At 43.6% G+C, this 15,984-nt stretch overlaps 1 protein-coding gene across 1 annotated transcript; it reads right to left on the reverse strand.

Annotated features, from left to right (window-relative positions):
- Positions 1 to 2,737: 2,737 nt before the first annotated feature.
- LOC110091256 (zinc finger protein RFP) lies at positions 2,738 to 14,527 on the reverse strand. Its single transcript, XM_020815314.3, has 9 exons — positions 14,420 to 14,527; positions 12,673 to 13,098; positions 11,876 to 11,971; positions 10,599 to 10,847; positions 10,178 to 10,200; positions 8,501 to 8,616; positions 6,817 to 6,870; positions 4,718 to 4,744; positions 2,738 to 3,639 (listed from the first exon to the last, which is right to left on the reverse strand). The coding sequence occupies exons 2-9, from the start codon at positions 13,084 to 13,086 to the stop codon at positions 3,086 to 3,088; spliced, it is 1,533 nt and encodes a 510-aa protein (XP_020670973.3). The 5' UTR covers positions 13,087 to 13,098; positions 14,420 to 14,527; the 3' UTR covers positions 2,738 to 3,085.
- Positions 14,528 to 15,984: the final 1,457 nt, after the last annotated feature.

The following is a 15,984-nucleotide window of genomic DNA, read 5'->3' on the forward strand; positions in this document are numbered from 1 at the left end:
TTTCTGCAACAGTACCGTATAATGCTTGTGATACCCCGTGGAACGTAGTGCACAAAATGACAGGTCTGAGTTCGAATCCCTACACACAACCATGGAAAGCCGCCTAGAGTGGTCTAATACGATCAGATAGGCGGGATAGAAATAAAATAAATAATAAATATAAAATAAATAAACCCAAACTCGCCGGGGTGGGGTGTCGCTAGTAAAACCCACCCTTGGGAGCCTCATGAGGGTCGCTGTCAATCAGTTCTGATTTGAGGGCACATTTAACACAATGCTTGTGGTTAAAGACATGTTGTCAGGTCGTTCAGAGGCTTGGCTAATTTGGTCACCCCTACCCCCTCCCCTCCCATTCCAGGCTCATCAGCACTGACAAATTGTAATGTTAAGCTAAAACTAGCCCATACTGCCTCCGCCCCTTCTGTTTATCCAAGAGTAACCAGATAAAAAAGCAGACAAGGTTCTTGTACCTTTCATACTTGTATAGAAACACACATTCTGAACTGCTGATAACATAGATGGTGGCTGTTAAGTTAGCTCTGCATTGCTCTTGCTCTCAAGAGTTAGCAGTTTTCTCAGAGCTCTTGAGACAACAGCTTTAGCATGGTGTTGTTATTTAGTCATTAAGTTGTGTCTGACTCTTTGTGATCCCATGGACCAGAGCACGCCAGGCCCGCCTGTCTTCCACTGCCTCCCGGAGTTGGATCAAATTCATGTTGGTTGCTTCGATGACACTGTCCATCCATCTCGTCCTCTGTCGTCCCCTTCTCCTCTTGCCTTCACACTTTCCCCAAATCAGGGTCTTTTCCAGGGAGTCTACTCTTCTCATCAGATGGCCAAAGCACTGGGGCCTCAGCTTCAGGATCTGTCCTTCCAGTGAGCACGCAGGGTTGATTTCCTTCAGAATGGATAGGTTTGTTCTCCTTGCAGTCCAGGGGACTCTCAAGAGTCTCCTCCAGCGCCACAATTCAAAAGCATCAGTTCCTGGTAGCAGAACCAAATTTCTTCAAATAATAATTTAATCATAGTAATCTTAGAACTGCAGAGCTGGAAGGGCCCCTATGAGTCATCGAGTCCAGCCCGTGTCAAAGAGGCACAACTGGGGACTGGAATCGAATTCCCAATCTTTGGCTCCACAGTCAGAGACCTAAACCACCGAGCTATCCAGCAGTTCAATAGGTGTCTAGCACCTGGAGAGCAGCAGCGCCCACCCCGTTTTATTTCTGTAGTAATGGTGGGGATGTGAATTAAGCCATTCTAAAATCTGAAACTGTACATTTTTCAAGGGAGGTCTTAGTTCCCGTTTTAATTCGGAGGGTCACATACCCCCATTGTCAGATATCTGAAGAATGTATCCACTCCTATGCCCCCACCTGTTTTTTTCCCTTTAAAAACCAGGTTTTAAATTGAAAAAAGGCCACTCGTATCTTCGAGTGACCAAAATAAATATAAGTTAAACGCTTTATAAGCTGTATGTCTATATTAATGGCCCCCATGTTTTCCTGGACAGTACAAAGGGATTATGGGCCCAATTTCTAGTCCCAAATTTGATCACTCTACTTTTCTCCCATTGACTCCTACCTCTCACTTCTCACTTCTCTTGTAGAGTTTGCAGTTTGAAATAGGGCTTTTAGCTGCTCTTATAGTTTTATTACTTCATACCCCTTTAACTCCATAACAGGAAATAATATTTGTTTTAAAATAAATAACATTCTAATGGGCTTTCACTTGTAGGATCAAATTGATTCTTAATTATCTCCGGGGGCAAAAAATGTTGAAACTGAGGTTGTCCTGTTTGGGGCACATCATGAAAAGGCAGGATTCTCTGGAAAAGACAGTATTTCTGGGAAAGGTGGAAGGCAGCAGGAAAAGAGGAAGACCAAATGGGAGATGCATTGACTCCCTAAAGGAAAGCACAGGCTTGAGCTTGCAAGCGCTGAGCAGGACTGTTGAGGAGATTTTGAAGATCGCTGATTCATGAGTTGGGGATGATGGTGACAGCACATAACAAGAAGAATAAGTTTGAAACCTTTGGTAGGGACATGGGAGAGGGCCTTCTCTATCACTGCATCCAGACTCTGGAACTCCCTCCCACTGGAGGCCAGACTGGCTCAATCTTTGCTGTTCTTCTGCAAGTGGACAAAGACCTTTTTCTTCAGACAGGCTTTCCCTTAGTGATTGGCTGTCCGAGAAGGGTTTTTAAATGGAGTGTTGTGCGTTGTTGTTGTAAATGGGTTTTTGGTGTTGATTTTGTTCACACTTTTTATGTGAACAATACATAGTGTGTATTTGCTTGATTCTTTTAAAAATATTTGTATACACTTGCTGTATTTAGCTTTTAAATAGTGTTTTTTAATGATGTAAGCCACCTTGGGTCCTTTTAAAGGAGAAAGGCAGGGTAAACATATTCTAAACAAACAAACAATCAAATAGTGAGTGCCTGTGCCAAGCTGGCACGGCTATGTAGAAACAAGAAGAAAAGTAACAGCAGTAATATCTCTTTCTCTCTCTTTTTGCAGGAGAGGTAGGCAAGATTCGAGAGCTTGGGGATCAAGTCAAGCCCCTGTCCCCATTAAAGGCCAAACCAGGCACAGAAATGGCAAAAGTACCCATAATAAAAGCAATCTTGGTAATCCACCAATGTCTGGAGGGCCAAAGGTTGCCCAACCCTGCTATATGTCAACGCTGGGGGGGGGGGGGGGAAGGGAACAACACAAACAAGGTAGTGACACAAAACTATTTCCAAATTAAACTTTATTTTCCCACTTAAAAGCAAGCATGCACCATTTGAGATGCACAGACACAGCAGAAGCAAATACACCTGCAAAAAAAGAAGCCTTAAAATACACTTTCCTAGATTTAAAAAATGTGTCAAACCATTAAAAACAAGAGTGGATTTTTCATATAGGAAATCCATCTCTTTTGCTTGTGTAACAACTCCAGGGGCAGCCCAATTCTTCCTCATCTCATTTCATTTCAAAACATTGAGAAGGTATTTTTCCAAATCCAGCAGGGCTGACTGGGGGGATTCTGAGAATGACATTTTGTGGTTTTTTAAATAAATAAATATATATATATATTTCATTTAGCACTTCAGACTAAATCCCCATTCCCTCACTTGAAGAAAGGGCCGGATGGTCTCTCCAGAAAATGATCCTGCCTGGAAAGTGAAGATCAGGTTGCTGGTATCGGCATCCAAAAAATCCACCTGACCTCCCTCATAATCCAAGATGATGATGATCCTAATAGGTTCTGCCTTCACCATCAGAGGAGTTGGGTCAGGTGAGGTTAAGGCCACAATTTCGTGAGACGAACGCGTGTCCTGGAAGGACTTCCTCAAGGCCCAGAAGCCTTCCTCGGGATTAAACTGCAGAGATCCTTTCCTCTTGACCGAGTCCCTCACGACCCCCACAGCCCAGCTTCCTACCCCTGATACCTCCACCACCCACCAATTTATTCCTGAGGTAAATTTTTCACATCCCAGCACACAGGTTTCCCAGTCAAATCTTTCAGGGTTGTTTGGCATACTTCTTTTCTTCCATTCCCTCCTCTTCTTCTTTGATTCCCAGGTGACCATCTTCAGGTCTTCAGAAAGAACCAGGTAGGGATGGGCTGTGTCTTGATCCAGAGTTATGCTCACTTACAGGACAGAGAGAAAGCAAAATGGTTGGATGAGCACAGGGAAAGGGTCAGGGTCAAGTAACACAGTAAGGGAACTGAGTATTTCGTCTTATTATCTTTTCTTATATACAGTGGTGCCTCGCTTAATGAGCACCCTGTTTAACGATGAATCCGCATAAGCAATCACATTGTGATGTTTTATATGGCCAAACATCGCTTTGCGATGATCGGTAAGCATTTTGCTTACCGATTTTCACTTAACAATGTTTAAAAAACAGCTGATCGGCGGTTCCAAAATGGCCGCCAGAAAAAAATGGCCACCCACAGCGTTTTCACGCCCTTTCCTTGCTTATCGGGCAGCGTAAATGGCGGCCGGATGGAGGATTTCCACATAGCGGTGAGTTTTTTCCCCATAGGAACGCATTAAACCATTTTAATGTGTTCCTATGGGTTTTTTTGCCCCGCATAGCAACGAATCCGGATAGTGATGATTTTTTCGACACGGATTATCGTCGCTATGCGGGCACCACTGTACTCCAAAACTCCATGCCTGAGCAATCAGACATGCAAATGAGGCCCACATTTACCTCCTGGTGACCAATCCCAATGTAACCAAAACAAGGGTCAGTACTATGGGTTTTTGAAGCACTTTATATATATTAGCTCTGTAATCTTTTCCCCATTTCTGTAGAGACAACTGGTTTAACCCTATAGTGGGGACAAAAGGGGCTACTGGAGGGCAAAGAGTGTGTCACACTCTTTCCCACAATACCGCCACACTGTGCACTGCTCACGCTTCAGTCTCCGTATCTTCGTTTCTCAACTATGGGTCCATTCCGTCTTACTTCCAAAGAGCACAAAATGACTTGCATAGATTTTCCCCTACTTTATTCTCAAAACAACCTCATAAGGTGAGCCAGGCTGAAAGACAGCCCGTTAGTCTATAGCCACCCAGGCCAATGTCACCGTTTCAATGAGGACCAGAATCTAGATCCTCCGAATTCCAAATCTACACTGACCACTGCACCCATACCTCCTCTCCTCAATTTCCAGACCCCTAAAAGTTTCCTCATGTCCCTTTCTGTCAAATACTTACCTTTGTTTGCAGTTGGTTTCAGATTCTCTGTTAGAGGAATAAAAAGGTGACAAATTTAAGAGTCAGACCATAGTCAAGAACAAAACAAAACAAAACAAAAGCCTGTCACATCGTATGCATCCTGACGACGAGTGTTTAAATAAGGATATTAAATTAACTTGATTAATTCTGTCAATACAATCAAGTATTTGCTGGTATTATTTAACTCAGAAGATCTCCAGCAGGTCTCAGAAAACCATCTGGATCCATGTACCTCCAAGGTGGTCTAGGCTTATCTGGTTTTTAGTCCTTCAAGAGGAGTTAAGAGATTAATTTGTTCCGCTAAATTTCATGTGTTTTGAATACCCCTTCTATTCTTTTTATCTATTTTTTCCAGTTTTAATTACAGTGGTGCCTCGCTAGACAGTTACCCCACATGACAGTTTTTTCGCTAGACATTGACTTTTTGCGATCGCTATAGCAATTTGCGAAACAGTGATTCCTATGGGGGAATTTCGCTGGACAATGTTTGGTCCCTGCTTCGCAAACCGATTTTCGCTAAACAACGATTTTGACAGCTCCTTCTGCGTTTGCAAAACGGGTGTTTTCGGGACCTAAGCTTCGCAAGACAGCTATTTAAACAGCTGATTGGCGGTTTGCAAAGCGGCTTTCCTATGGCCGATATTCGCTAGACAACGACGATTCTTCCCCATTGGAACACATTAAACAGGTTTCAATGCATTCCAATAGGGAAATGCTTTTCGCTGGACAATGATTTCGCTAAACAGCGATTTTAGTGGAACGGATTATCGTCGTCTAGCGAGGCACCACTGTATATTGTTGTAAAGCTTTTTTCCTACCCCAAAAGCACTATCAAAATGCATTCATAAATTGGACCTGATTGCAACATAATTTTTTTAAAAAATTATTTTCGTAGAATCATAAATCTTAGAACAGTGATGTTGGAAGGGGCCTACAAGGCCATCAAGTCCAGCCCCCTGCTTAGTGCAGGAATACAATGAAAGCATATCTGCCAGGTGATTATCTAAGTTTTTCTTGAATGCCTCAAAAGTGTTGGAGCACTCACCAACTCTCAAGGTATCTGATTCCCCTGTCTTACTGCTCTAACAGGAAGTTTTCCCTGATAGTCAGCTGAAATCTGGCTTTCTTTAACTTGAGCCCATTGTTGCATATCCTGCACTCTGGGATGATCAAGAATAGATCTTGCACCTCCTCTGTAGGACAGCCTTTCAAATGTTTGAAATTTGGACATCATCTTTCTCTTTAAAAAGGACCCAAGGTGGCTTACATCATTAAAAGACAATATTGAAGCTAAAACCAATACTAAAATACCAGACCAAAAAATGGTAAATAAAAGCAGCACCAAAAACAAGTGCAAAGCAGTAAGGCACAACAAATATATAATGCATTCTGCTATAGCTAACACACACACTTAAGTTCACAGTATGTAGATTTGTGAAATCTTATGTGTAATATCTCAGATATTCAGTCCCATCAAATTCAGTGGGTCTTGCACTCCCAGAATAGTGCATGCATTTAATGTTAAGAAATCCTGAATGAATTGAGGGAGGTTGGAGAACAAGTTCCCAGCATCAACATACAGTGGTGCCTCGCATAGCGATCGCTCTGTTTAGCGACAAAATTGCTTTGCGATGGACTTTTTGCCATCGCAAAAGCGATCACTTTGTGATTGTCCCTATGGGCTATTTTTGCTTTGCGATGATCGCAGGGAAGCGATCATCGCAAAGCCTCCATTTTCGGCCAGCTGATCGGCGGTTTCAAAATGGCCGCCGGGGAAAAACATGGCCGGCCGCTGTGTTTTTGCATGGATTCCTCGCTTTAGAGGCACCGAAAATGGCGGCGCTATGGAGGATCTTTGCTTAAAGGTGAGTTTTAAGCCCATAGGAACGCATTAATCGTGTTTTAATGCGTTTCTGTGGGCTTTTTTATTTCGCTTAGCGATGTTATCTCTTAGCAGCGATTTTTTCGGCACGAATTAACATTGCTAAGCGAGGCACCACTGTACAAGACTTCTCTTGTAACTGAACCCAAGCACCGTCTCTGATCCAAATTCTTGTTTTTCAGCCACAAGGAATTACCTGGCTTCACAGCTTCTGGCAACTTGCAGGGGTTCAGAGTTTTCTCCAGATACTCTGTAAAAGACAGGAGGGGAAGATGACTCTCAGACCACCTTACACCGATATACTGTAAGTAAGATGTCCTTCCGTGATTATCATACTCATATATGAAACAATTCTAATTTTCACCAGCACTTAAGTTTAACAGCAAATTGCACCAAACCATAATTTACAATGTTAAAAGTCCGTGTTAAAAGGAAGAACATGACAGAGAATGAGGGAATTGGGATACAGGAAGGAAAAAAAAATCCATATTCCTCCTATCCTTCTATGAAGGTTTTCCCCCCTAACTGGGACAGAGACCCTGGAGGGAATAAGGGTGTTGTGCTGACTGATTTACATGAGGGACTGTCAAATGAGCAGTCTGTAGATTACCTTTTGACTGTATTTGCCTCAATGCTCTCCCAAAATGTAATTAAAAAAAAAAGAATAAAACTAGGAGAAGCAAGCTCCAAGATGCTACAAGTTCTCCTATAAATAAATAAGCAGAAATCCCACGCACAGCCCCAGGGTGCCCTCAGAAGAAGCCAATGGTTAACCACTTCTGTGTGTTCTCTACCTAGAAAATTGCCGAAAGGGTCACCCTAAGTCAGAGTTGACTTGACAGCACATCATGAGGATGATGTTCAGGCGACCAAGCACGAAACAAAGCAAACTAAGCTAGTTTGCAAACAACATGAGACATGAAGAGCTCCTATTGTGATAATCGGATGATTTCACCACTTAATGGATTTACCACTTTCAACGACTGGCATACGCCGACATCCCATTTGTGAGGAACTGCAGAGAATAGTCCATTTCACATGGGGTTCCTCTTTCCCTAATGTTTGCCTGAGGAGAAATCCACAAATCCCTTGGGCAGGCATAACGGCCTGTTGCTTCCAATGGGGAAATCTCTGGTGTGGGTAACTGCAAGCTAACACAGAGTGCTCCACTACAGGGTAGTTATGCTCTACGCTTAAGAAGAGGACTCAGTGAATGGGTTGATCCTGATGCAGCATCTGGTGGAAAGACAGGTGACTGGGTGGTTGTTTCACATTAGGAAGAGGGAAGATGAGCATATGGTCCAGCTGGGATCTTTGCTCATTCACCACATATGGAATAGTACTAAACATACCGTATGTTACTTAACGAAACCATTTAAATGCTACATTTCAGCTATCAAAATGAAAGCTAGTAAAAACGGAGCCTTCTTACTGCTTGCACATTTCTGAAGTTCTTATTGCTCGTGGTGTTGGTTAAGGAAGGCATTTAGACTTAGCACTGGATGAATCAGGCCCACTGGCGAACTCTAAGGATAATTGCCTTATGTGTAAAGGCCTCTCTCTCTACTGAATGTGAAAGCATGGGGGTGAGAAGGGGAGGGAGAAGAGGCTGCTTCCATCTTTTCTCCTTCCTACTCTTAGCAGCAGGAGGGTTCTAGTCCCCCCCTTCCCTTGAAGCTTGCTATTTAGCATGCTCTGTTGTGATTGGTCATCAGAAGGTAAACACAGACTTCATTTGCAAGCAGGACTACTCAATCACAAAACTCTACCAGAATCACATATTTGAAATGCTAGTAGGTTTCTCCCTTCTAAGAACAAGACAGGGTGCATATACAGCATAGCAGAGACCTGGATCCATGGTCCTGCTTTTCCCCCAATACCTTTATAATCATCCACAGCCTTTTGTAATTCAGAGGTTTTCAAAAAAGAAAATCTGATTCTTTCTTCCAAGTTGGCAGAAAGGTCCACTTTAAACGTTACTAAGTTCTTCTCGTACCTAGAAAAGAATATGGTTACATTTGATGGCAGAAGAAACAGAATGTCATTCATTTTCTTGTTAATTCTGCAATATGAAATAGCAGCCTGGGCTCCAAAACTGAATAACTATTTAAGAACCGGTGCTCTTTTCCGTCACCTTGAAGTTTGCAATCTTTTACATAAATGGCTCCTAATTCAGTCTGTTTCACCTCGGATGGATGGAAAAGGTGGGAAAATTCCGGTCTGGTCCAAAACATTTTGCTACATGAGGAAGAGAAGCAAATCACACACACTCACCCTGAAGATACTGTACGCTCTACCGAAGGGAACTAATTTGCTTTGATACACGAGACTGAATAATTGGAAGCATCTCTCCCCATCAGGAGTATTAAAATATAAAATTAAGGAATTAACTTCTGTCCTTTCATGACACCCCAAATCTGCTTCCAGAAACAGCCTTGTCTAATGGCCAGAGGAGCCACTGTAGATGGCCTCCACCTAGTGAGTGGAATGAAACTTAATGGATTAGATTTTTTTAAGGGAGGAACTGCAGAGATCTGCATCAAGCTTAAGACTGAGATTCTTTACTGTGGGAGACAACTGGGTGTCCACCAGTCTGCAGTAATTCCTTCGCTGCTCTTTGTTGGAACAAGAAAGAGGCAATTTTTTAAAAAAAAACATGAGGAGCGCTGGTGGAGTACAAAGCAGTCTGTGGAACTCCTTGCCACGGGATGTGGTGATGGCACCTGGCCTAGAGGCCTTGAAAAGGGGATTGGACAGATTTCTGAAGAAGTCCATCGCAGGTTGCAAGTCATGATGGGAATGTATAATCTCCAGTCTTAAAAGGAAAGTACCTCAAAATGCCAAATGCAGGGGAAGGGGATCAGGAGACAGAGATCTAGTTGTCTCATGTGCTCCCAGAGGGATCTGGTGGGGCCCCCGTGAGATACAGGGAGCTGGACTAGATGGGCCTTTGGGTTGACCCATCAGGGCTCTTGTTATGTTCTTATGGACTCCTTGCTTAATGGAAGGACATATACAAGGTATTCAGAAACTTCCAGTTTCTATTAAATGTCTTCAGATAACTCAGGCTAATGAAAAGCTCCGGGCAAGCAAGGGGGAATTGCTTTCAACCACAGGACACACCCTGGACAACTAGCCTTTCTCCATCTGTCATGGCCGCAGTCTGACTAGCGGAAAAAAGCCCCACTTGATCTCTGTAAATATATTCAACAAGAGCCTAGAAACTTTACTTTTTCTGGATCACAGTTCCCAGAATCCCCTAGCGAGCATGTTACAAAACGTAGTATTTCCAAGCTCCAGATACAACTATAACTAGATGTGGCTTAATTTTTAAGTGGGTTTGACGTCCATAGCAAGAAAGGCCAGACAGAGTGGGAGAGGGAGGGAAAAGGGGAGAGACCCAAATCTCAATTGCGAGGGGAAACCACCGTGCGAGTCGCAAGCAGTGTCACATTTATCATGCTAAACTTGTCGTGTGTTTTCAAAAGTTTTCCCAGTTGTCCCAAAATATTTCCACCCAAAGAGAAAGGAAAACAGAAATGGGAACAACCATATACCTGTTCAAAGCTTGCCTGGTTTCCTGAAAGAGAGAAACAGGTCTTAGCTACAGAATTAATGTCTGGCTTCTTCTCTTCCTGTCAGAAAATCCGTTTTCCTAATCATCTCGTAGAACTGCAGAGCTGGAAGGGACCCTATGGATCATCCAGTCCAACCCCCGTCAAGAAGGCACAGTTGGGGGATCAAATCCCCAGCCCCCTAAACCACAGAGCTATCAGACCGTCCTCCCTTTCTTGTCTGTAGAAAGCAAGCTGTTCTTCCCAAAATCAGGTCCTCTCAAAAGTTGTCTTTTTAGAGGTGCCCAAATTTTTGTTTTTGGATGGCCGCTCCCAGAATTCTGCGGCCTGGGGGAATTCTGAGAGCTGATAGTCCAAAAACAGACATCGGCAGGCATAGCTTGGAATTTTAATTCAGTCTCACCTCTAGCAATTCATTAGTTGGCGACTGGGATGCCTCTATCTCTGTCATCAGCTTTTCCATCTCTGCCATGTGCTGACTGAGTCGGAAAACGTCTTCAGAGATCCCCACGATGTTTTCCTCTGCCTTCTTCTCCATCTCTTTCTTGATCTCTTGGAGGTTAGCAAGCCAGCACTGCCTCTTCTCCTCCAGAAGCATCTGCATGCTGTCAAAAGCGAAGTTGACTTTCTCCTCCTTCAGCGCCAACAGTTTCTATCGAGAATATACAGAGAAATTAAAGGAAGAATGGAAGTAGAAAGGAGGTAGTACCCAGAGAAGATAGTTACAAATCAGTGCAATTCAAATAGTGTTTGTTCCTACAAACACAGAACAGATATATCATTGATATCATCATCACCATCATCTTAGACCTGCAGAGCTGGAAGGGACCCAATGGATCATCAAGTCCAGCCCCTGTCAAGAAGGTCCACTGGGGAATCAATCTTGTAACCTCTGGCTCCACAGCCAGATGCCTAAACCAACGACTGAGCTATCCACCTACTCTGGATATGTTTTTACTAGAGTTTAGAAATTTTACTTTTTAAAGCCATTATTCTTTGAACTCCATCAATCAACATGGCCATTGGCCACAGTGGCTGAGAATATGGGGATTCATTATGTTTTAACTCACTAAACGTATCCCGCGAAGATAGCTGTCGCAATGCAACTTATATTATTTTTTTGAGGTAGAGAGTTATGTGCTTTTTGCTATGAAGGCAAACTGCATTTGACAATCAGCATTTCTGAAAACATTACTTTTTTGAACTACAGTTCCCAGAATCCACCAGCTACTATAGCCATGGAGCACAGGAGTTGTAGTCTACAAAGCAGGTTTCCTAATGTAACTCTCCATAGAAGAACAAACATGTGCGCTGTGAGCTGTCTTGTGCTTTAAGCTGTAACAATGAATGGGTGTCTGTGTGTTCTGTGCCACCAAGTCAGAACTGACTTACAGTGACTCTAATAGGGTTTTCAAGGTAAGCGAGATATTTAAGGAGTGGGTTTTACCAGTGCCGCTCCCCCAGTGATTTTCGATGGCCATTGGGATTTGAACCCTGTTCTCCAGTCCATTGCTCTATCCCCTACACCAGTGGCCCCTGACCTTGGGCCTCCAGATGTTCTTGGACTTCAACTCCCATAAATCCTGCTTCTGGGAGTTGTTGTCCAAGAACATCTGGAGGCCCAAAGTTGGGGATCACTGCCATACACCACATTGAGAATCTATAACAATGAATACTGACCCAATATTCCTGCCTTTGCAGTTCTTCAGACGCTTTATGAGCCTCCAGAGCCTCTTTCTGTTTCTTCAGAAATTTCATGTATATAATGATTTCCTCCTGCAAAAATGAAGAAAAAGGGTGTATTTTCCCCATTATGAGACCTATCTAGTAATGTTGTTCAGATATTACTTTGCAAAAATCATATGTGAGAGTGTAGTTCTGTCAAATTGCTAAGAGGTACCCCACTTTCCATTTAATCCTTTAGAGAGAAAAAAATCAGCTAGGTCTCCTGCAACTTTGCTTTCCACCCCCTTCTTTCCCTTCTCAAAATATACTGTATTGGGAATGAATACAGAGGACAGAATCCTGCTGGGATAGGCGTTTGTGAGAGTCCAATCAGGTAGGCATTTCATGGCATTTTGCAAGTTTTCCATCTCACACCCAGTCTTGTTCTGAGGGCACACTCTCTTGTGCAAGACATAGCTCATAAGAAGTGAAAACCATCCGCACGACTCTCCTCCCACGTGTGGTATGCTACAACATGATTCTGGCCTAAGCATTAACACACTCCTCAATTGCAAGCTGTAATGAAGAATTTTAATTGCAACTTGCAACTTCTGTGTCATCCACTGCAAATCCTAGAGACCTCAATGAGCCAGTCTGTTAAGGCTCCTGGGTTATAAACAGGACAAAGTCAGAGATTTCTGCACCTAAACTTTATCAGGATAACTGTACAAAAACTTCCAAAGAGAAGACTTATTATGTGCTTATAGGAAGGCTATTTCCTATACCATTCCACCATGGGGGCATCGTCCCACCTTATACTCTTGAGAAACCTCTTCTATAGGAAGCACAATGTGCTGTCGGTGCTCCTTAGATCGGTCGCACACCACACAGATGGCGGCATTGTCATCCTTGCAGAAAAATTTCAGGGGCTCCTGGTGCTTTTGGCAGACTCCCCTCGTCCTTGCCACTGTTTCAGACACCCGGAGTTTTTTGACAAGCTGTACGATGTTTGCCAGCTGCCGGTTTGGCTTGAAGTTCCTTTGTGGGACCGGCTCTCCGCACTCAGGGCAGGAAACGCCTGCGCTGGACTTCCCGGAGACCTTGGTGAGGCAGGCTTGGCAGAAATTGTGCCCACAGTCAATCGTAACGGGCTCGTTGAAGGGCTCCAGGCAGATGTTGCACGTTGTTTCTTGACAGAACTCCTGAAGGAAGCCGCCGGCTGCCATGGATGTTCTTTCCTTGAAGTAAAAAGACAACTCCAGTTAAGAAGAATAGTGCCAGATTAGAACGAGGCCTACCCAGAGCGTGGTGGACTATGAACACTCAGATTTTTCTCAGCCTGCATAGCTGGCGGGATGTGCCTATGTGTTCTGTGGGACACTGCAGTCCCAAAATCCCATCTCCCTAGGGCCCCAATAGGCTCCCCCAATAGGCTCCAAGGGCCGACACCCCCTCCTTCAAGACATCAGTCTCTGGCATTTTATGGAGATTCCCCCCTACCTCAGGCTAACGTGATTCTTTTTAAGATTTAGGTATTGCCAGAAAATGCTTGAGCTGAGAAATATTCTGACACTTTTGGCCCTATCCATCACTGGGATGCAGGGTCTGCCCCTCCAAATTTTTCTGGAATTCAGTTTGGCGCTTGAGCTCCAAGAAAAAGATCTTTCACCCCTTGCCACAGAGTTTGACTGTGAGCTAACCAAGATGAGTGGCATGCACCGACACAAATGTACACACATCTAACCAAGATGTGAAGCATAGTTGTTGCTGGCACTTACCCATTACAGTTTAAAACACTCAAAAGCTGTGGTTCGGAAGAAACATTTTTAAAAAAAGTTGGACAAAAACAAAATCCTCACCCCACCCTTGGATGGCAGCTTTTTGTCTCCTCCTTATATATATATATGAACAAATTTGAAGGCAAATGTCTCATCCCCACATAAGAATGAAAGCACTTAATGTTAGGAGAAAGAGGTGCCGTTTCTTACTTTTCCCTATGGATCAAGATTTTTTTGGGGGGGGGGAATGTCAAGACAATCTGCACATGCTCAAGAAGGCTTCCCTGCCATTACTTAAGGATACTACTAGATTTACAGGTGAAAACAAAATAAAAAGTTTTTTAAAAGACAAAAACATGGTGGCACCTTAGAGACTAACTTTTTTGTTGTTGTTGTTGTGAGCGTTCCTAGGCAAGTCCACTTCATCAGACATGAAGAGCAGACTTCCAATACTATGAAAACATGATGCTGGGACTTTCGACACAAATGAAGCAGAGCAGAGTCATACTTCTATCAGCTGAAGCACTCCCTACATTTAGAGTAATTAATATTATTTTAGGAGGGGAGGGATCTTCAGGCCCCTTCCTCCTTTGCTATCCATTTCCAGCCTTGAGTTTAGCCAATGACCCTTGTTACCTGGGCTTATTTCTGCAAGAGAAAACTCAACGCGTCCAAACAAGGGTCTCCTATGATCTCTTCCCTTCCCATCCCTTTAACGTTGTAATTTGCCCAGCGCTGCCAACACTAAAAATTTAAATAAAATGCAGGTCCAGTGCCATACCTGTTCACCACCGCTGATGATGGAAGAGGGCTTCAAGGACCACCACTAACACCTGTGCCCCCCCTCCTCGAGGGGCTAGAAAATGCTCTGCCCTGATTAGTTAAAACCGGAGATGTGCCCTCCTTCCCAGGTTCTAAAAGCTTGCTTCCTCCAATCAGGAGAAGAATAGGAGAGGTGTGGGTGGAGCAATCAGGAGCCCTTCTGCTTGTCTTCTTTAAGAAGGGCGGGGAGGGAAGAAGTAAACAGCTGAGGGCCAAGTTATATGGATATATAGCTTAGTTGGTACCACCTCCACCGTGTCTTTTGGGAGAGGAGTCAAGTGAGCTCAGCCAGAAGATGTATGGGGGGGGGGCAAGGGGTTACATGTGGTTGTGGGCAACCTGGACAAGTGGCCCCAGAGTGCCAGAGGGAGAGTCTGGTCACTCACTCGATCTGTAGTACAGCAGAGGAGAAAAAATCAATTCCAGATTATTAATTGAATAAACACGTGTGTGCCTGCATGAGCACAGCCGCCGTTGAAAATGGAAGCCGTCCTTCTGTATTCTGGGAACCTGCCATTATAATTTAGCTTTTGATACTGTATAAGCCTGCTCCTTTAGGAGGAAAGACCCGTAGGTAAACCATTCTTCAAAATCTGTTTTCCAAAAATCAAGGTCATTTTGAGTTCCCGGTATGCCTTGGACTGATGAGACTGCCCATCAAATCTCCTTAAAGAGATTTCAGATGCTTTTCATCTGAAGGAATCAAACTTTTGTGCTTCCCCTGATGAATAAAGTTTCCTTTGTTGCTCTTGTTTTTGAAGAATGTTTATAAGAAGTGTGTAACCTGATGGGTTTTGGAGTATGTGGGGTCTCCCTACCTATGTTTTCTCAGTGCACAGAATAAAAAGAATTTTTCCAAATTGTGCTTTCCTTTTTCCTCTCAGAAAAATTTACCCAGTACCTGAGAGTAAATAGAGTTGCAATGTAAATATCTGTCATGGGGCGTCAAGTTGCTTCCTATATGGTGACCCTGACAGGAGTTTTATGGTATCTGAGATCTTCATGGACTGGTTTGACCATCATCATACATACACACACACACCCTTGAGTTTCCATGGCCAAGCAAGGATATGTTGGTCTTGAGTCAGTCTGACACTCTTATTTCCTACAGTACACTGATTGCAAATGCACATGTAAACATTTGTCATTCATTGTTAACCAGCAAATACCCAGAATGTAGATGGGGAAAAGTTGCATCCTTTGATATAACCAGCATGTGGTGGATCTTTTTTTGCACAAAAGCAGCAATAACCACACCCCCATCTAGATAAGAAACAGAGGAAGGGATATTTAACACCTCACCCATGTGAAGAGGATTCAAACAGCCACTGCATGGTGGTGGACCCATTTAGCAAAGAAGTTGGGTTGTGCGCCAGATCTGAATTGACCCCTCTCTCTGCCCCACAGCTTTGGGATGGTGGTTAGCAAAGGGATGCAGCCATTTGAAATATGTTCTTTTTGAAAATGTGCCTAATTTGTATCCATAGTGTAGGCCTTTTCTCTAGGCCTGAGGGTCCTCTTTGC

The sequence above is a fragment of the Pogona vitticeps genome, chromosome 2, assembly GCF_051106095.1.
Source record: "Pogona vitticeps strain Pit_001003342236 chromosome 2, PviZW2.1, whole genome shotgun sequence".
NCBI lineage: Eukaryota > Metazoa > Chordata > Lepidosauria > Squamata > Agamidae > Pogona > Pogona vitticeps.

Excerpts from the sequence above, each read along its gene's own strand:
- LOC110091256 (XM_020815314.3), bottom strand. The coding sequence starts at position 13,086 with ATGGCAGCCGGCGGCTTCCTTCAGGAGTTCTGTCAAGAAACAACGTGC. Across the intron at positions 8,617-10,177 it reads ACCAGGCAAGCTTTGAACAG|GTACGAGAAGAACTTAGTAA; the intron begins GTATATGGTTGT and ends ATTCTTTTCTAG. Across the intron at positions 6,871-8,500 it reads GGCTGTGGATGATTATAAAG|AGTATCTGGAGAAAACTCTG; the intron begins GTATTGGGGGAA and ends TGTCTTTTACAG.